This window comes from Eschrichtius robustus, chromosome 4, assembly GCF_028021215.1.
Source record: "Eschrichtius robustus isolate mEscRob2 chromosome 4, mEscRob2.pri, whole genome shotgun sequence".
Lineage (NCBI taxonomy): Eukaryota > Metazoa > Chordata > Mammalia > Artiodactyla > Eschrichtiidae > Eschrichtius > Eschrichtius robustus.
In genome coordinates, this window is record NC_090827.1 from 61370475 (window position 1) to 61392949 (window position 22475).

Below are 22475 nucleotides of genomic sequence, written 5' to 3' on the forward strand. Positions count from 1 at the left end.
CATCATTAGTGTACAGGAATGCAAGAGATTTCTGTGCATTAATTTTGTATCCTGCCACTTTACCAAATTCATTGATTAGCTCTAGCAGTTTTCTGGTAGCAACTTTAGGATTCTCTATGTATAGTATCATGTCATCTGCAAACAGTGACAGCTTTACTTCTTTTCCAATTTGGATTCCTTTTATTTATTTTTCTTCTATGACTGCTGCGGCTGAAACTTCCAAAACTATGTTGAATAATAGTGGTGAGAGTGGGCAACCTTGTCTTGTTCCTGATCTTAGTGGAAATGGTCTCAGTTTTTCACCATTGAGAATGATGTTGGTTGTGGGTTTGTCATATATGACCTTTATTATGTTGAAGTAAGTTCCCTCTATGCCTACTTTCTGGAGGGTTTTATCATAAATGGGTGTTGAATTTTGTCAGAAGCTTTTCTGCATCTATTGAGATGATCATATGGTTTTTCTCCTTCAATTTGTTAATATGGTGTATCACATTGATTGATTTGCGTGTATTGAAGAATCCTTGCATTCCTGGGGTAAACCCCACTTGATCATGGTGTATGATCCTTTTAATGTGCTGCTGGCTTCTGTTTGCTAATATTTTGTTGAGGATTTTTGCATCTATGTTCATCGTTGATATTGGCCTGTAGTTTTCTTTTTTTGTGACACCTTTGTCTGGTTTTGGTATCAGGCTAATGGTGGCCTCGTAGAATGAGTTTGCTATTGTTTCTCCCTCTGCTATATTTTGGAAGAGTTTGAGAAGGATAGGTGTTAGCTCTTCTCTAAATGATTGATAGAATTCGCCTGTGAAGCCGTCTGGTCCTGGGCTTTTGCTTGTTGGAGACTTTTAATCACAGTTTCAATTTCAGGGCTTGTGATTGGTCTGATATTTTCTATTTCTTCCTGGCTCAGTCTCGGAAGGTTGTGCTTTTCTAAGAATTTGTCTGTTTCTTCCAGGTTGTCCATTTTATTGGCATATAGTTTCTGTTGTAATGTCTCGTGATCCTTTGTATTTCTGCAGTGTCAGTTGTTACATCTCCTTCTTCATTTCTAATTCTCTTGATCTGAGTCTCTTCCCTTTTTTTCTTGATGAGTCTGGCTAATGGTTTATCAATTTTGTTTATCTTCTCAAAGAACCAGCTTTTAGTTTTATTGATCCTTGCTGTCGTTTCCTTCATTTCTTTTCCATTTATTTCTGATCTGATCTTCATGATATCTTTCCTTCTGCTATCTTTGGGATTTTTTTGTTCTTCTTCCTCAAATTGCTTTAGGTGTAAAGTTAGGTTTTTTATTTGAGATGTTTCTTGTTTCTTGAGGTAGGATTGTTTTGCTATAAACTTACCTCTTAGAACAGCTTTTGCTGCATAGCATAGGTTTTGGGTCATCATGTTTTCATTGTCATTTCTTTCTAGGTATTTCTTGATTTCCTCTGATTTCTTCAGTGATCTCTTGGTTATTTAGTACTGTATTGTTTAGCCTCCATGTGTTTGTATTTTTTACAGCTCTTTTTTCTTGTAAATGATGTCTAGTCTCAGAGTACTCCGGTTGGAAAAGATACCTGATACAATTCTGAATTTTCTTAGATTTACCAAGGTTTGATTTGTGATCCAAGATATGATCTATCCTGGAGAATGTTCCATGAGCACTGGAGAAGAAAGTGTATTCTGTTGTTTTTGATGGAATGTCCTATAAATATCAATTAAGTCCATCTTGTGTAATGTGTCATTTAAAGCTTGTGTTTCCTTATTTATTTTCATTTTGGATGATCTGTCCATTGGTGAAAGTGGAGTGTTAAAGTCCCCTACTCTGATTGTGTTACTGTTGATTTCCCCTTTTATGGCTGTTAGCATTTGCCTTATGTATTGAGGTGCTCCTATGTTGGGTGCATAAATATTTACAATTGTTATATCTTCTTCTTGGATTGATCCCTTGATCATTATGTAGTATCCTTCCTTGTCTCTTGTAATAGTCTTTATTTAAAGTCTATTTTGTCTGATATGAGAATTGCTACTCCAGCTTTCTTTTGATTTCCATTTGCATGGAATATCTTTTTCCATCCCCTCACTTTTAGTCTGTAGGTATCCCTAGGTCTGAAATGGGTCTCTTGTAGACAGCATATATATGGGTCTTGTTTTTGTATGCATTCATCCAGTCTATGTCTTTTGGTTGGAGCATTTAATCCATTTACATTTAAGGTAGTTATTGGTATGTATGTTCCTATTACCATTTTCTTAATTGTTTTGGGTTATTATTGTAGGTCTTTCCCTTGTCTTATGGTTCCTGCCTAGAGAAGAAGTTTCTTTAGCATTTGTCATAAAGCTGGTTTGGTGGTGCTGAATTCTCTTAGCTTTTGCTTGTCTCTAAAGGTTTTAATTTCTCCCTTGAATCTGAATGAGATCCTTGCTGGTAGAGAAAATTTGGTTGTAGGTTTTTCCGTTTCATCACTTTAAATATGTCCTGCCACTCCCTTCTGGCTTGCAGAGTTTCTGCTGAAAGATCAGCTGTTAACCTTATGGGGATTCCCTTTTAAGTTATTTGTTGCTTTTCCTTTGTTGTTTTTAGTAGTTTTTCTTTGTACTTAATTTTTGATAGTTTGATTAATATGTGTCTTGGCATGTTTCTCCTTGGATTTATCCTGTATGGGAGCTCTCTGCACTTCCTGGACTTGATTGACTATTTCATTTCCCATATTAGGGAAGTTTTCAACTATAATCTCTCCAAATATTTTCTCAGTTCCTTTCTTTTTCTCTTCATCTTCTGTGACCCCTACAATTCGAACATTGGTGTGTTTATTGTGTCCCAGAGGTCTCTGAGACTGTCCTCTATTCTCTTCATTCTTTTTTCTTTATTCTGCTCTGCAGTAGTTATTTCCACTATGTTATCTTCCAGGTCACTTTTCCTTCCTTCTGCCTCAGTTATTCTGCTATTGATTCCTTCTAGAGAATATTTAATTTCATTTATTGTGTTGTTCATCATTGTTTGTTTGCACTTTATTTCTTGTAGGTCCTTGTTAAACGTTTCTTGTATTTAATCCATTCTATTTCCAAGATTTTGGATCATCTTTACTATCATTATTCAGAATTCTTTTTCAAGTAGACTGCCTATTTCCTCTTCATTTGTTTGGTCTGGCGGGTCTTTACTTTTCTCCTTCATCTGCTGCATATTTCTCTGTCTTCTCATTTTGCTTAACTTACTGTGTTTGGGTTCTCCTTTTCACAGCCTGCAGGTTCATAGTTCCCGTTGTTTTTGGTGTCTGCTCCCAGTGGGTAAGGTTGGTTCAGTGGGTTGTGTAGGCTTCCTGGTGGAGGGGACTAGTGCCTGTGTTCTGGTGGTTGAGGTTAGATCTTGCCTTTATGGTGGACAGGACCGTATCCGGTGGGGTGTTTTGGCGTGTCTTTGAACTTATTATGATTTCAGGCAGCCTCTCTGCTAATTGGTGGGGTTGTGTTCCTGTCCTGCTAGTTTTTTGGCATGGGGTGTCTGGCAGTGGAGCTTGTTGGTCATTGAGTGGAGCTGGGTCTTAGCGTTGAGACAGAGGTTTCTGGGAGAGCTCCCGCCCATTGATATTGTGTGGGGTCTGGAGGTCTCTGTGGGTCCTGAACTCGGCTCTCCCACCTCAGAGGCTCAGGCCTGACAGCCAGCCATAGCACAAACCCCTTGTCAGCCACACGGCTCAGAAGAAAAAGGAGAAAAAAAAAAAGAAAAATAAATAACTCAATAAATAGAATTAAATTAAATTAAATTAAAAAGTTATTAAAATAAAAAAAATTAACAAGTAATAGAAAAAAGAAGAGAGCAACCAAACCAATAAACAAATCCACCAGTGATAACACGTGCTAAAATCTGTACTAAGATAAACATAAAAATCAGAAAACTATTCAGTCGCATATAGCAAAACCCAAGTCTATAGTTGCTCCAAAAGTCCACCGCCTCAATTTTGGGATGATTCATTGTCTATTCAGGTACTCCACAGACGTAGGGTACCTCAAGTTGATTGTGGAGATTTAATCCTCTGCTCCTGAGGCTGCTTGGAGAGATTTCCCTTTCTCTTCCTTGTTCGCACAGCTCCTGGGGTTCAGCTTTGGATTTGGACCCGCCTCTGCGTGTAGGTCGCCTGAGGGCATCTGTCCTTCGCTCAGATAGGACGGGGTTAAAGGAGCGGCTGATTAGGGGGCCATGGCTCACTCAGGCAGGGGGGAGTGAGGGGTACGGAATGCGGGGTGAGCCTGTGGCGGCAGAGGCCAGTGTGATGTTGCAACAGCCTGAGGTGCCCCGTGTGTTCTCCTGGGGAAGTTGTCCCTGGATCACGGGACCCTGGCAGTGGCGGGCTGCACAGGCTCCTGGGAAGGGAGTTGTGGATAGTGACCTATGCTTGCACACAGGATTCTTGGTGGCTGCAGAAGCAGCCTTAGTGTTTCATGCCCGTCTCTGGTGTCCGCACTGATAGACACGGCTCGCGCCCATCTCTGGAGCTCATTTAGGCGGTGCTCTGAATCCCCTCTCCTCACGCACCCCAAAACAATGGTCTCTTGCCTCTTTGGCAGCTCCAGACTTTTTCCCGGACTCCCTCCCGGCTAGCTGTGGCGCACTAGCCCCCTTCAGGCTGTGTTCACACAGCCGACCCCAGTCCTCTCCCTGGCATCCGACCTCCGAAGCCAGAGCCTCAGCTCCCAGCCCCGCCCGCCCCGGCGGCTGAGCACACAAGCGTCTCGGGCTGGTGAGTGCTGGTCGGCACCGAGCCTCTGTGTGGGAATCTCTCTGCTTTGCCCTCCACACCCCTGTGGCTGCGCTCTCCTCCGTGGTTCTGAAGCTTCCCCCCCACCGCCCACCCCCTGTCTCCACCAGTGAAGGGGCTTCCTAGTGTGTGGAAACTTTTCCTCCTTCACAGCTCCTTCCCAGAGGTGCAGGTCCTGTCCCTATTCTTTGTCTCTGTTTTTTCTTTTTTCTTTTGCCCTACCCAGGTACGTGGGGAGTTTCTTGCCTTTGGGGAAGTCTGAGGTCTTCTGCCAGCGTTCAGTAGGTGTTCTGCAGGAGCTCTTCCACCTGTAGATGTATTTTTGATGTATTTGTAGAGAGGACGGTGATCTCCACGTCTTACTCCTCCACCATCTTGAAGTTCTTCTTTGATCTTATTGTCTTTTGAACGTTAGAGTCCTTGTATTTCCTGCTCCAGGTCCAAAATACTTTGGCTCCACAAATTTGCATAGCCGAGTTTGCCACATCTCTCTACATCTGTGCTCATATATTACTTCCATATAGATGCCTCCCTGGCCACCCTAGCTAAAGCAGCCCCAAAACCAGAGTATATTATGTATTACTACCTTGTTTTATCACTACCCACAAGACCTTGGGCAGTTACTCTCTGCCTCAGTTTCCTCATCTGAGTCTTATAAAAGTAGTTACATACCTCATAGGATTGTTATAAGTATTTAATAAGTTATTACATTTTAAAAGCTTTACAGTAAATGGTAAGCCCTATATAAGTGTTTGATACTATTATTGTTATTAGTATTTATTTATTTTCTTTCTTTTCCCACTAGAAATACAAATTCCAGGCATTATCTGTCTTGTTCATCACTTACTGTTGGGATGTAGAACAGTAAGACACATACTAAGCCTTCAGTAAGTAATTGCTAAATGAATGAATAAAATATTTAACCATTCCTTTTGCCTTCACTGGCTCTTTTTCCTTTTACCAATTCCTCAGGTGAAGACGTTTCCTTGGCGTCCATCATTGGTTTTCTTGGCATTTTTCCTCTATCCTCACTCCTTTGAAGTTTTTAACTTGAACTGTTTCTCTGGAATCAACTGTAGTCTCTGTGATGGGAGTTCCCATTACATCTTTAGCTTACACCACACCCCCAAGTTCCACATCAAGGAGGCAGCTTTAAGTAGATGGAAATTTGGGGCACAGGAGACCTGGAATAACATGTAAGTTCTGTGACTTTACTTGTTTTGTGACTCAGAGCAAACCATAACCTTTCAGGAGACTATATTCTCTTATAGGTAATAATTATTAATCTCTTCCTTCCATCTCAGAGAGTGCATTTAAACAAAGAGTTAACAGATGTGAAAGTATTCTGTAAATTGTAAAATAGTATATATAATTTTGAGGTATTACCAAATACCTTGAACATGTTATTTCTACAAATATACCCTCAACAAATATACATTCAACAATACATATGTTGAATGTATTCTTACATTCAACATATTTAAACTAAATTAACTTCCTTTTTCCCAAACTGAATTCTTTTTGACTCCAGTTTCTCTTATTTCGCATATTCAATCACTAAACACGTCCAGTTTTCTCTCTGTGATGTGTCTAAAATTTTCCTCCTGCTCTCTGTTCTTCCAGACATAAGCTTTCTTCAATTTATATCTAGGTTGTTACAACACTCTACTAGCTGGGATCTCTGTCACCAGTATATTTTTTCTCAATCAGTCTTCTCAAATAAGCTCATTTCAATTTTCCCAAAACACCATTTATCTTCAATTTATATTCCTGCTGTAACGCACTACCACAAATTCAGTGCCTTAAGCCAATAGAACTGGTGATCTTTCAATCCTGTAGATCAGAAGTCCAACTTGGGCTTCCCTGGGCTAAGATCAGGGTGTCAGCACTGAGTAAATAGTAAGGTGTTGGCAAGGCTACATTCTTTTCTGGAGGCTCTCTGGGAGAATCCATTTCCTTGTCTTCTCAAGCTGCTATAGGCCACCTGCATTTCATGGTTTATGGCCCCTTTCCTTGTCTCAAAGCCAGTAACTGTGGGTCAAGTCCTTCTCAGACTACAGCTTTGACCACAGCTGGGACAGCTCCCTGCTTTTAAGGGCTCATGTGATTAGACTGAGTTCACCGGGCTAATCAGAATCATCTCCCCAGATCAAAGTCTGTAAATTTAATCACATCTGCAATGTCCCTTTTGTCATGTAAGGCACCATATTCACAGGTTCCAGGGATTAGGACATGGACATCTTTGGGGCACGGGGGGCATTATTCTGTTTATCATACCAATTTATGGTATGGATCCCCTGATCAAGAACTTTAAATGATTGCCTATTACCCATTAATGTGAAGTTTATCTTCTCAGTATGGCTTTGAAGATCCTTCAAACTAAATTCTAAACTATTCCCAAATAGAAATCCTATACTACTGTCAGGGTGGTCTCCCTTACATACCTTTAACTTGCTATGATTGTCCTGATTATTCTTCCATTTGAAATGTCCTACAGTCCCTCCTTTGCTTATCAAAGTCCTGTCAATCTTCCAAGTCAAGTTAAAGTCTCACTTCCTCAATAAAAGCTTCCCCATTGACATCACCTTTCTCTAAATTGTTTGATCTGATACTATTTAGTATCTATGGTGGACATCTGTTGTTTGCGTGTTCAGAATTCATTTATCCTTCCTCTAGTAATAGCTCTCTGATTTTCCTCTGTGAGAAAAATTTCTCCCATTAGATACAAACTCGGTGGCTTTTCAACTACAATGTACTGGTCGCCTGGCCAAGAGGTGAGCCTGTGATCCCAGCTAAGTAATCAGACGCCTCCCTTGACCACATGCAGCCAAGAACTAAAAATAGTTGGAGTTCACACCTTCTAGAAGCAGTGCACTGCTGACTAAATCACTAGAACTTCTCTGATTCTTTGGCTTTTATTTTAATTCTATCGAACCCCCTATATCTTTCTCACAAATTTCTTCTTGGTTAAGCGAGGGTCGTTTTTGTTCCCTAAAAACCGAAGAACTCTAACTACTAAAGCCTTGCATTATTCTTTATATATCCCCATAACTTCAAATTCCTCTTCTAAGTTTCTTGAAAACCACAGTACATTTTATACTTCTTTTGAATATCTATACCCCTTATACATTACTAGATACAAAAAAAAAAAAAAAGATTTTCAATAAATATTGACTGACTCATAAACTATTAATTTTTTTTTTTTTTACTTTTGGGTTTATTTATTTGTTTGTTTATTTATTTATTTATTTATTTATTTATGGCTGTGTTGGGTCTTCGTTTCTGTGCGAGGGCTTTCTCTAGTTGCGGCGAGCGGGGGCCACTCTTCATCGCGGTGCGCGGGCCTCTATCGCGGCCTCTCTTGTTGCGGAGCACAGGCTCCAGACGCGCAGGCTCAGTAGTTGTGGCTCACGGGCCCAGCTGCTCCACGGCATGTGGGATCTTCCCAGACCAGGGCTCGAACCTGTGTCCCCTGCATTGGCAGGCAGACTCTCAACCACTGCGCCACCAGGGAAGCCCTAAACTATTAATTTTTATCATTTTTTCCCAGAATGTGAATTATTCCTGATGGCAAATTGAGGGCCAGGAATATGACATATATTTCCTTGCTATCTATCCTGCCATCCAGAGAAAAAGAGAGTAAATAGAAAATTATTGCTCCCTTCTGATAGATTGACTGGAAAAGTCACCATTCCACTGATATTTTAAGGTATATTTTCTATATTTCCAATGAGTATAACCACGCCCTTACCCAAAGCTTTGTATCATCCTGTCACATGGCCTCCATTTCGCATGTGTTGGATCCATTAACAATACCTGCATTATATTAGCTTCGGCTGTGCCTATTTCTTAATAGGCACATGGCACTGCAGGCTCATACAAAATTTTTGGAAGACTTTTCCCAAATATTTCTCTGAATTCAAATAAACTGAATGTCGTACCTGTGTTTGGTTTATATGATGGGTAGTTACCATTAGCTGGTTATCAGACAGGATTTTTTTAAAAGATCCATATTTTATGTTTCCTCCTTAATGAATCCATGTTTGGATCCTAATGAACAGCACTTATGTTTTATAATGTCTTGTGACCATTTGGGGAGAAATATGTTCTAGAATTGACCAAATTCAATGCCTACAGTTTCTTCTTTTTAAAAAATTGTGATATTCGAAGTCTGGTTTTCTGGAATTTGTTTTCCTTCTGCATAATGCCTTCAAAATGGCCAATTCTGTCACTGTTGTAAAAAGTTTAGGGTAATCCTCTCTGAAATCACTTGAAAGTGAGCCATTCTGCACCTTCCAGACGACGATACCAGATTTTTGGTCTGAGATACAAGAAGGATGGAGTTGAATTTAGTTGAATGGAAACACTGTGGAAGGAAAGACTTTTTAGGGGACTGTCAGTTATTGAACATGTTATGTTTTAATGTCCAGTGTATATCCAAGTGGATGGGTAGTTTGATAGGTCATTGGATAATGAAGTTTGGAAATCAGGGAAAGTATCTAGCCTAGGAATAATCAGTATATAGACGGCTATTAAAGGCAGAAGACTGTATGAAATAAAGAAGGGAGTGGATACACAGAGAAAAAGTTCTGAAATTGAGATCTGGGGGCACTCCAGCATTTACAAATCAGTGGTGGGGGATGGAACATATTAAGGAAGATCCAGCATGAGACTGAAAACAGGTGGAAAACCAGGTAAGTGTGACATCCTGTAAGCTGAGTGAGAAGTGTTTCAAGGAGTTCTTTTCCTTAATTAACCCTCTGGGTTCTCAGACTTCAAATAGAGTCAGTCAGATGGCTCTGTGAGATCCCAGGAATTTCATTTTACAGGAATTTCTGTTTCTCCCCCACAAAATTCCAAACTAAATCTCAGACTAACTCCACATGATGGTTTGTTCTGCTGCCCTGACATGGCCAGGGCTGTGGTAGAATCGGGGATCAGAAGACCTTGTTTCTCATGCCAACGTCATCTTTTACTACCACTGTGACCCTGGACAAATTGGTTTACCTCTTTGGAAAATGGTCATAGCTATGCCTACCTGCCCTATCCACAGGCTAATGAAGTGGTCCAAGGAGCTAATAAATGGGCAAAGTACTCTATAGGTTTTGAAGCATGTACTTCGGAAGCCATTACTGTGATGGAGGTTCAGAGGAATGATGTTTCCTGCTCTGAAGTCTTGGGAAAGCCAAGCCTCTTGGTTGGCAGATGCTGAGGGAACCATGGGACATGCTTCTGGCTGATGTGTCCTTCCAAAAGTTATTTCTCAATAGGATTATTTATTCTTTTTAGAAATATTTTTTAAAATACTCTTTAAAAATATTCTTTAAAAAAAATACTAACCCCCAGAATTTTATAATTGATGTGATTCCTTATATTTCAAAGAGATTCTTCACTATGGTAGGCCACAAAATATGATAAATTTATATAATGCTTTCCCAAACTAAAACCATATGTCTTTATGTCTAAACACATTATAGTCGGGTCACTGCTTTTAAGCCTTTTAATGTAGTATGGAAAAAAAAAAAAAAGAAAGAAAGAGACTAAACTTATCAGTGACATTTTTAATGCAAGGTGTTTCATTTTTATTTTTCAATTTTGTTTTTTTTCCAGTTTCCAACAAAAATAAATAAAAATTAATAATATCTTGTAAAGTATCTATATTCTCCTTCAATATCTTAAGGTACACTATTATCAAAGCTGATATTGAACACAAACAAATTGATACAATTCAGTACTCTGATAAAATTCATTGTCAAATAAGTTACTTTAAACTGCATGCGATACAACTTTATGTTCCATGGCATCTTTAATATAAACTGTATACCAAAATGGCTCTTCAAACTTAAAAAGTGCAATTACAGAGTGCAAAAAAAGAGGAGAGAAATTCACTGTCTTACATTTAACCTCATCCAGTTTGAATAACAGGTATGTTTTAGATAAAATTATTCTTCAGTCAAAACATTAAAATGTACTCCAGCAGCACTGCATATACCAGTTGTTACTCCCCCTTTTTCCCATACAAATAAGAGTAGAAAAAAATCAGAAAGTATTGGGCAGCAAATTAAACACACTTTTTTCCAAAAGTCTACTGACAGACTATTGCTGCAAAACTGGCAAAATGGATCAGACATAAGTTTTTTAAAACTGCATTATTGAATTCAACAGAAATTAGAAGCTAGTATCATGTATTTGCTACATAAAAATTGATTTGATACCTCACGGCAGTTGAATTTAGCTAATTCTCTTCTCAAGGACTCAAAAATAAAAATCTGTCCTACCAGTGCACCATTTCTCCCCTTGCATTGACTTTGGCAGAGAGATAAGAGCAAAAGAATGTCCAAAAGAATAGTAGCATTTGATTGTATTTTAAATATTTAATATATTACACAAATCTTAATTATGAGGTTATATCTTTAGTACCAATCTTAGAACTTTACTTTGTGGCCTTGGTGGGAAGCCACAAACTATGAATTTATGCATTGGATTTGCATTTATTCTCAGTACGGTGGGTATAGATAGCCCTTTCTAGAAATATATACAGTGAGAAATCTGTAAAATAAGGAAGATAGACTAAATGTGAGCCAAAATGTTTCCATTGTTTGTAGGAAACACGAGTTGCTAGCAATCATTTTTTTATGTTTGTTCAGCATCAACCTCATTAAAACAATTATTTTTTTACTAATTTTCTCCCATAAAAGCAATCTGTGTCATACCTTTTTTATTATTTAATATGCATTTATAAATAAAAATTTAACTTTTACAGGGGTTAGTTTTTAAATAAAGATTAAAAAACACCCCAAACTATTATTTACAATTAGTTATGTAATATGAATTGAGATGCTTAAGATAAACCAATATGACTCCATTTTGTAACAAAATAAATGGATTGCAGCTGATTTCTTGGTTAGTCAATAAATTTTCTTTGAAGCAATCAAGGTCACTCAAATATGCAGACCTCCTTTACATACAGTAGATGTCAATAAGTATGTGTAGGATTTAAAATGTATTTTTACACAGCACATTTGACTTCAGCTGTATTAGTGGGAAACAGAAATATCCTTTTAGATCTCTTTAGACCATGTATAGAATTATTGTCTTATGTCACACTTTAAAATAATAATTAGTCCATCAAATTTTGGACTATGATTTAATCTTAGAATTCTCCAGCCAAGTCCCTACAGAAATAAATACTCTTGAAAAGAAGCATAGATTTTGACTTCACATGTGGATTTCTGTAATTGCCTCATGAGCAGTTACCTAGCATAAATGTCATACTAAAAAAAAGAACATTGTGAAGCTATAAATTATCTACTGTTTACATAAAAGATGGTATAAAATTAAGTTCTCAATTCATTTTCTTAAGGAGAATCTGTTAGATGGGTGACTAGTATCCGTAGGAGTTGTGGTTGGGAATAGGGAATCGTGCACCTTCTCTCCAGGCAGACAAAGAGTGAGTTATAGCTAAGGATGTGTGTGGAGGGAGCAGAGCCCTCCAGGGTTTAGTTTGTTTCAAATATGTAGTGTTTAGCACGTGATCTATATTTGCTTCTCCCCAATTCCCACAGCATTACTGTTTTGACACATGGCACAGGCACAGTGGTGCCAACTCAAACATCGGACTATGATATAGTCAAACCAACTATCATTGATTTGAGGAGTAGAAATATATACTTATTAAATTGATTCGACCATATATTTAGGCTTACAGAAACCTGTCACTTGCTGACACTTCCTGAACAATGAACTGGGCATTGCTCACTCCTATGCATTGTACAGAAGGCAAAAAAGCTTTCAATAGAGCATTTAGCCCAGGAAATGATTTCTTACAAAAATATCCATTTTCTTTCTATAGTAAATATTTTGTGTACATTATACATTAGCAAACAGTCTGTCAAAAATAAAACAAAAATAAAAACTCTTCTTAGTATATTAAAATACATCATTGTTGACTTAACACATGACCCCACATAAATATTATTAATAAAACAGGAATATTAACATAACCAGGTATGCAGTGCATCCCTGCCTATAAGCTTAATGGCACCATTCAGACATGTGGCAATGCCGGATCCCCTGAGGTCACTCTTTCATATTCCTTCTTCGGTTCTTTACTTTTTCGATTTCTGTACCTAGAAAATGGGAGGAAATGGTGAAATGCTGTGAAAGGACTTCTCAAAGGCTTTCACATGATCATGAAAATTGTAAAATTCCAGGAGAGCATGTGACCACGTTTAATCCTGGTCTGTTTTATCCTTTCATTTTTCCTCTGTCTTTCCTTTCTTTCTTTTTCTTTCTTTCTTTCTCTCTCTCTTTCTTTCTTTCTTCCTTCCTTCCTTCCTCCCTTCCTATCTTTCTTTCTTTCTTTCTTTCTTACATTCTACCCATCACATTGATATAATGATATCACCAATAATAATGAAAATAAATCGGGCACTTATTAAGTGACTGACAATGTTCTAAATGCTATATATCCATTACTTATTTTATCCTCACACTTACCACTATCATCCTCATTTTACAGATGAAGGAAATGAAGTACAAATGGGTTACATAACCTGGTCAAGTTCTCCCAGCTAGGATTCATAAATCTATCGTGATTCAGAATCTTCATTCACTCATTCATTAAAGCTATCTTCCTAAAATTTTGAGTTCATTTTCTACCCATTTTGAAGATGAAGCATGTAGCCTTAAGGAAACCGCATAATGTTTTTGCTTAGTAGAAGAATATGATTAGAAAACCTTTGTTTCGCCTTGATTTAGCTATTTGTCAACTAGATGAGCCAGGACATGTCAATTTACTTCTCTGGATCTTACTTTCCCATCTTTATAAAAGATAGGATTGTAGTCAAAGACCTTTCAGGTGCATTTCAGTTTTAATAATATTCAGTTATGTGATCATAACCAATTAAAAAGGCATTATAATTTGGTGAATACTTAGACTCAAGCATGGACCAAATAAATTTAATCTTATAAAAGTAACACTTTTGGAGCTTCAAAAGTAGGAGTGCATTACTGTCAGCAAAAATAAAATAAAATTCACTCAAATCTACACTGAAAAATCTGCACCACTTCCAAAATAAGAAGGATTTCATGGAGGCATTTTAAAGGCAGCTATTATTAACTAACTCATTCTATTTCTATACCCTGGTCCTAAGCCTAAAAAATGGCCAATATGATATACTGTCAGTAGCTCAGTGCCCACTCTATATTTTCTCAGTTATCAGCATATATCAGTACAGCATTGTACATGAAGATGGAGTGTTGAAGATGGAATTTTGGGGGACTGACATGAACCAATTTTTAAAAGTCAGCTCTTACAATTATCTGGACACTCATTTCTACTAGTCCAGATGTTCTGCTGCTAAAACTTCTTTATAAATATCATTAGTGCAGAGTCTATCTTATCCCACTAAATAATACTTTGCCATATTTTTACCCAGTTTGTAAGTGTAGATTGTATAAAGGTAATTTACAAAAGCAGAGTGTTAAAAAACAAAAACAAAAACACTGGCTTACCATCTGCAGAAATAGTATACAGAGCCAGCAACTATGATGAACAACAAGATAACAAGAATCACAGTCAAAGCCACATATTCTTTGCTCAGAGGCTTTTGGACGGTTAAAATGAAGTGCTCACATCGGACACCAGTGTAACCCACTTCACACCTAAAGGACAATGCAAGAGAAGGATCAGTTATTCAAGAAAGAAATCATGGTTCTGAATTAGTTTTGTAAGAGCTAATCTTACAATGAAATGCAAGATATTGACAAGGTTTGCCAAAAGTTGTAAAGATGAATTTAGAGACTGACCTTAAAGCTGGCCCAACTTGGATAAAAGAGGCCCACACTGCTCTCAAGCTCAACTGCTGTATTAGAATGATAGTCTGGTTCGGCCGCCAGGCTGGCTGACAATGGTGGTTTGTAAGTTTGAAGTGCTTTTTGTCTAAGGCAGTGGAATCGACTCTTATAACAATGGCTGACATATAAGTCCAGGAAAAGATTAAAGGCTAAGCTGCTATTGCAGTAAGTATGAGAGGAAGGCATGTGAAGCCCTCCCCATTCTGCAGCCCTGAAGCATCTGTACAATTTGATAACTGCTGTTCGTTCTACCATTTGTTCCCTAACTTAAAAAAAACTCACTCAATAAAGTTTCTAATCGTACATATAAACTGCATGCTAATAGTACATATAAACGGCAGCCCATGGAAACAATAGAGTAATTATTACAAAAATAAAAAAGAGAGAGAATGTGGGTTTTTAAAAAACTGTTTTTGTTTGCTTGTATTTGGCATATTACCTGCAGTGATTTTCACTCATGTCTACCAGGTAGATGCACTGTCCATGAAAACAGTAGCCGCTCATGTCAGAGCTACACTGCGATATTGACACTTGAGCCACACGTGGATTATCTTCTGTCTGAACTGTGAAAGAAATAGAAAGTGGAATATAGTCTGTTGTTTTCTTTGAAGAATTAATCACCCTTTCATAATAGTAACCACTGAGCTACTGGAACAAAGCAGGTCAGGTATTTTCAGGACAAAAAGTCACTCTAGTTGTCACGTTCCCTAGACCAATAAACAAACTCTGGACCCCCAAAGGAAAATGGCCAACAGGCTAAACAAAACAAAATAAAACCTGGGGGTAAAATTCCCAAACGACAATGTTTAAGGATAGAAAAGGTAAGCTGGAGACACACACACACAAATCATTTTCCTTCACAGTTATTCATTTATCCAAAGTGTGTATAATTTTTTCAAATCTCAAAATAATTCTGACATTCATTACTCCCAAAGCAATTGCAAACTGAATCCATTAATTAATTTAAGAGAGCTTAAATCTATAGTGGGTTTTAAGCCAGCAAGGCTTGTTTTGGTGTGCATTCCCAAACTTTCGGGTTCGGGAAATCAATCACAGTCTCTAACGATGAGACCTGGACATGAACTAGACCAACCTTGAGTTATAAACGTCTCGGTTACACAAATACAACAATGAAAATAGTAGCCTCTTTAGAATAGTGTTGCAACCTACACATAAAATTCACTTTAGAACGTTTTAATTACTAAAATGTGAAGGATCTTTATGAAATAACCAAACAAATCCTCTTGATTGTAATACTCTTGTTCAAATAGCCAAAAATAGGGAGTGAAGCACACCAAACCTCTGGAGAGCACAAAGAGGAAGGACAAGAAAGGAGGTGAAGTTGTTGCAGGAAATACTCTGGTTCCTCAGGAAAACTCTGGACTCAATAACTCAGAGTGAATATAAAGCAGATCTCTCTCTCTCTCTCTCTTTTTTTTTTTTTTTTTTTGGTGCCTGGGTGCTATTACTTTTATTTTATTTTTTAAATTTTATTTCTTTAATTTTTAATTTTTTTTTTTTTTTTTACTGGAGTATAGTTGCTTTACAGTGTTGTGTTCGTTTCTGCTGTACAGCGAAGTGAATCAGCTCTAAAGCGGATCTCTCTTAAACCACATTCAGAGTCCTCTGGGCCCCAAAGAGAAGACCATGCACGGTGTTTAGCATGTATTAAGGACTCCGTAGATTTTTCTGAACGAATACTGTAACTCAAAATAAAAGACATCATTTGCTCCTTTTACAAAAAAATAACAACAAAATATATTGACTGTCTACTGTGTACAAAGTTTAAATTTTCCTGTTTTGCCTGGGATCCAGCTCCTCACAATGGTTTCTCAGCAACGTTCTGAAATGACCAAAGGGAATCTGATTTTCTTTGTTCTCTGTCTCTTTAAGATCAAATCTTTATATATATAACTAGGTGCTCAGTCCCTCTGCCTCCAGTTATTCCTTTATATAATTTTTCCAGATCGCTAGTTCACTGGGTTCTTTTGTTAATACAGCAGCTATTTCCCCCCCTTTTTTTTCCACTATCGCATATTTATAGTCTTTGAGTTACATTTCTGTTAAGAATGTGTAATTCTTTGATGCAACATTGACAAAGCTGGGCTTACCTAAAGCTGTGCAGTTATCTTCGGACTCTCCTGGGATACATGAAGGAATCACAGTTGTACTGAGAACTGCTTGTAGAAGATGGAAACCTATTTATGGAGAAAAATCAAATATATAACTAATGCTTCAAGGAAAGAAACCCTAACCAGATTTCCACGTAATTACAGTATTTATAAAGTTCTTTTAATTATTTCAAGTATTTGAGCCATCGAAACCATAAAAAAATAATTCATGGAAACAGTCATATCATTGAAAATAAATGAACCCCCAGCTCTTCTGTCCAAGGGTAAAAGCCCTGGCATTACATTCAGAGTTACAGATTTGACCTGCTCTAAACATTTCACGGTAACCTTTTCAAAGACCTGATTTTAAAGACTGATTTCTTAAGAAGCTTAGCAATTGGAAAATTGGAAAATTTCCACCGTCTTACTTCATGATGTGCTCAGAGCAATGCTTCAAGGTAGAAACTATCACAAAGAAGGCTTCAAATAAAACTCAGCTTCTATTTATGGTCACAACTAAACAGGACTCTCAACCTAAGATACATCAGTTGTTGATTTAAGTACCTAAGTTACTCTTTGCATTACACATTAAAATCCATTTTAATGAATCAAATGTAATCTAAGTAAAGTCAGAATATATCTTATCTAATATGGAAAGGAACACACATGCTAGATGAACCACACTGTGACCAAGAATCCAGTTTCTGTCAGCCCAGTAAGAGTTTAAACAAGGAGTTTCATGGTGTTTCCCCACTGAAAAGATAAATGTTGGGAAACAGGCACCAGAATGATTCAAGTAGTTTTCTGAATTGCGTAGAAAGAATAAGAGAATCCTTTTAATTGCACGGATGTTGACTGAAGAGAGTTTTACTCTTCTTAGAAGGCATGTAGTTGCTCTTCACTCTTCCAGGCTATATGAGTAACTGTCATATAGGAAACATTACTGGTGATGGTGATAGTAGTAGGTAGCAGTTAACATTTCTTGCCCACGTACTGTATGTGGGCATGGTTCTACCCTCCTTACCTATACTATCTCATTTAATCCACTCAGTGACTCTTTGAAGAAGATACTACTGTTCTCCCCATTAGACATATGAGAAAAGTGAGTTAAGTAACTTTCCCAAGATTACATAACAATGTTGTTAATGGGCTGCATTACAGAATCTGGCAACAGGCAATAATACTAGAGTATAATGGACATCACAGGGAACAAACTCAGATAAATGTAACTGAAGCAGAGTATTTAACCCCATAAGGAGGCAACAAAGTATGTGGAAAGGCAATCTGGGAGAAAACTTGAGCTATGTAATTTTGGACAAATTAATTAAATTCTCTGGATCTCCATTTTCCCTAGTTTATAGAGTTTTGGGGAGAATTAAATGAAATTATATTTTTCTGAAACATCTAACATACCAGAGACTCATGAATGTTCCATGCCACTCAACATCTAGCCTCTGGTTTTAGCAGTAGTATATGTGGGTAGTGGCCTCTACTGGTCTATAACAATGTTATAAATCTCTCTGTACTTTGGTATTTTAAAGGATAATTAATCCATGTAATAAAGAATTTTATTTTATTTTTTCACAATCAGAGGAGGTATGTATATGTTAAGCAAATTGCATATGATTTGGGTAAAACTAAAATTAAAAACTGAACTACACATAAGCATCAGAATTTGCAATTTCTTAATGTTTCAAACTTGGCACTGATAACAATCCCGTGAAGTAGTTATTAGCCCCAGACAACCTCAGTGTTAAATTACATGTCTGGTCCAAGACCAATCATCTAGCGACCATAGAAGATAAGAGTTAGGAGTCCATCTTTGGACATCAGGCCTCATAACCTTTCAGTGATTTGAAAATATCTTTTGAAAAGTTTAGAACTATCTCCTCCCCACTCCATAGTTCTCCTACAATATAAATGATGCTTCAATTGCTCTTATTGGGAAAAAAAAAGCTTCTTTCTTAAATGACAAAAAAATGGCTAAAGTTTGGATTCCATTGTCAGTTGAACAGAGATGGAATAAGAATAACTTTGTCCACATAGCGTTCTAGGGTGAATTAGCTAGATTCTCATCCAAGCCAATTTTGTTCTACTTCTCAATATAATTTTGCCATACACTTTCACTATTGAAGAATTACCCCCTTTAATTTATATACAGTCTGCTCAACACGAAGTGGAGTTCTAGATGTGTGTTTTTATATCCCTGACACTCCTATGCCTCCATGCTTCTTCAACTAATGGGAGGAGATATTACTGATTCTCCCACTGCAAAAGGGCCATTGTGCAAATGCACATTTCTCTCTTTGCAAAGGATCGTTTCTTCATCCTTTGCAGAAATCAGATATTAGCCTTTCCTGTTCCGAATTGCTTACAAATGCAACCTGCCACTATTATTGAATCCAGCCAATTGCTTTGAGGTGTTGTTTATTAGTCTTTTTTTTTTTTTTTCTCAAAGATTTTTCGTATTGTTAGTTTTTCCACTGTTGGAAACTTTGTTCCAGTTAGGCCACAAGTGAAATATTTGCCTTTGTGAATTAAAGACTATTCAGGGCAGGGCATGCCTCCATGAAAACTGGGCTGTCCTAACCTATGACACTCTCTTGGACATAGTCCATCACTCAGGATGGTTTCTGTGAGACTTGGTACATTAATCCAACATTCGGGTATTTTACAGATGGAATTGTAAATAATTTTAAATGCTATTCTCAAATGAAAGTGTTTACACTACAGTTCCATCATAGATGTATGTAGCCAATAAACTATCAAAATTGGTTCTAAATCGTGTGTCCATCTACACAGTTCTATTGCCTAAAAGCAGTGGTCCTCAAGTTTTTCTCAACCTCACCTCTGGCCCAGGGCTTTGCAAAATGGTTTTGAGGAGTAAGTGGGAATGATCAAAAGATTGAAAAAGTCCACCCATGGAGAATTTTGATATCCAGCACCCTGTCACCCTTATAAATCACTACTCATTAAAGTCATACAGGGAAGGAATAGATGCTAAAGTCCTATCCATATATTTCCTTAATCTTTCAGTTTTTCATGACTTTAGTGCTATTTGAACATAATGATCTCTCTGTAATTCAAATGCAAATCTTATATTTGAGTTTTCAGTCTTGACCATGGGTCCCTGCTAAGAAAATAATTCCCTGTGATATTAAAGATTTTAGTTAGGGTCAGTGTGTCAGAAAACAGATCTGGTAGCAAGCTCTACATTGGTAACTAAGATACAGAGGAATTCCGTGCTCAATGATAATCTGTAAACTCAAAACTGGCCACTGGAACTTCTGTTTCAATAATGTTATGAAAACAAAACTCCCTTTGGAGGCCATTATTTCTGTCAAATTTCCAGATGGGTTTCAGGAATCTAAAGCTCACCTGTTCATCTCTCTACTTTCATCTTTCAGAGATTTGTTTCCGTGAAACCTCAAATGTGCCAGCAGGAAGTGGCACCGGTGACTCACAGGATACATATCACCTCTACTCCGTGAGTCAGGGCAGAGCCTACACCTTACACGATACGGGGGACAGCGCGTGGGAGGGGTTGAGTAGCATCACCCCAGTGGGGGGAGCACTAAATGTCGTGGGCCTCCGGGCACTAAGTAAGAAGTGCTTGCCTGATAGTCAGGAGGAATGCCAGATGTAGAAAGCATCCTTTTTATTGTGTATGGTTTCTTTTGTCCTTGCTTCCTTACGGCCACACTGAGGGGCCATCTCGAAGGAGGCTGAGATTTGGTGACTGGCTGACCAAGCCTATTCCTCAATAATCAACTGCAATTCTCAGAGATAAAATGGCTTTCCTGAATAACAATCAAGCAAATAAAAATGACCCAAAATAAAGTGAGATAGGTTACAGAATGAAAAGGATGCACCTTATTTTCCCAATTTCACCTTTTAGGCTATTTAGACTGGAACAGCAAATTCATAATGAATCATAGTATTTGCCCAACCCCAAAACAGGCAGCAAAATCTGCTTTGTTCACACTTTTGCTGTGGTCACATGCCTACCTCTTTATGGACTGTTAGTTTTCTACCTTCTTCCAGGGCAGTCTGTAATTTTAGGATTTGTCTGTAACATAGTAGGCTTGTTAGGTCTTGTATACTTTCAAGGAGTGAATATGCCTTTACCACTTCCAGATGCCTTTTTGTCTCAAATCCACTATTAGATAAAGTCTTGCTCCACTTCGTTAAAATAACTGTAAACTATCACATCAGACACTGAAAATAACTATTGTCAGTACTTTCTAGTAACAGCCTATGTTTTCAGAGAATAGTATATATATATGTGTGTATATACATATATATCATAATATATATCTATATATCATAAATCTTGCTTCCTACCAGCAATCATTTTCTTCCTACAGTTTTTCAACATTAACCTTATCACTAAGCTTCATTAAAGTAAAAGCCAACAACTATTTGAGATAAAAACAGGATAACAGGGTGAAACCAGAGGTTGATATAATAATGGGTTACAAATAAGTCTTTAAGTTTGAGTTTCAAACATAGCCATAAGATCTTCCTTGTCAAGTGTCAAGAAAAGATTTAATACGCCATGTTTTTCAGTTCAGAGACATTAAACTAAACTCTTCAATTTTGGTAGTAATTTCTAAATCATACCTCAAAGTGCTCATATATTTTAGTGACCATACAATACTATACTTAATGTTCTCATAATGCAGGAGAAATCGTATCAACTATTGTATAAAGGATACAATTTGTACTAACCTGGGTGTTTTGGAATTTTGTGACTAAAAGCTCTAAATATGGAACTTGCCCCTCCTAAAACCAAAGATTCATCTCTATAGTATTATTTCAAATGATCTATTGAAACTGTATTTTTTTTTTTTTCTTTAAGATAATGTTACACAGGAAGGTCTTTTTAGAACCTTTTCTGTCTTCACTCCCTTCCGTCATGCTTCTCACACTATCCCTATTGATCCAATTCAGAAATTTAAATTACTATTACATTATTGTCTCAAAAAAATCTTCTAAAGGAGCAACAGTTTGGATTATAAGTGTTTGTCATTTGCCTTTTTTCATTATGGTCATATTGTGGACTACAGCTTTGAAAACTTAATGACATTTTTAGAAGCATATTGTCTATCATATCATTCATTCTTTATAGAAGCCTATTGCCAAAAATGAATTTGCAAAAGGATAGTTTTAATCAGTAATCATCAAAAAAAAAGAGGAGAAAATGAGTATATAAAAGATAATTTTAAAAGCCTTAAAGTTAATTACACTTCATTCTGAGAATCTGTGTAATGCACCTAGCATAATGGAAGGTGCTAAGAAATTTTATTTTGTGAAAATATATTTTTTTGGTTAACACTGGAGACTTCAACTTTCGTGAGAAGCACAAGTTCATCTGTAGTATGATGGTAGGGTGGGAATGGCTTAATTATACTTGATAAATGGGAAAGAAGGAGAGCAGCTTAGCTCTCTTATACTTACTTTTAGTAACTACATGTCTCTAAGAATATTTGTTCAATAAATATCCACTGAGATTTTTCTATATGCAAGATACTGAACGAGCTGCTGAAAGGAAAACTGATGCAAAGGACATAGCTCCTGTTCTAACTAGAGTTAATGAGGCTAGACTCTAGGTGGTGGCGAGAGAAAGAGAGAATTCATAGATGACACCAAGTTTCTGGCCAGAAAATACCAAGGAAGGTGGTGCCATTAAAAGAGTTGATAACATAGGCAGGACAGCAGGTTTGTGGTGGCATCTGCAGCTAGTAGACATGAAGGAGGACATAAGAAGAGA

At 37.3% G+C, this 22475-nt stretch overlaps 1 protein-coding gene and 1 long non-coding RNA gene across 2 annotated transcripts in view; one reads left to right on the top strand and one right to left on the bottom strand.

Moving 5' to 3' along the window:
* Nucleotides 1–22475, top strand: part of LOC137764114 (uncharacterized) — a 165243-nt gene that overhangs the window by 29975 nt on the left and 112793 nt on the right. The gene's annotated exons all lie outside the window — the stretch shown is intronic.
* EREG (epiregulin) overlaps nt 11578–22475 on the bottom strand; it is a 17130-nt gene continuing 6232 nt past the window's right edge. The window contains exons 2-5 of the mRNA XM_068542821.1: nt 16703–16789; nt 15031–15154; nt 14250–14399; nt 11578–12862 (exon numbers count right to left, since the gene is read on the bottom strand). Coding sequence (XP_068398922.1) covers nt 12781–12862; nt 14250–14399; nt 15031–15154; nt 16703–16789 — 443 coding nt within the window. The 3' untranslated portion in view covers nt 11578–12780. The remainder of the gene's footprint in view (nt 12863–14249; nt 14400–15030; nt 15155–16702; nt 16790–22475) is intronic.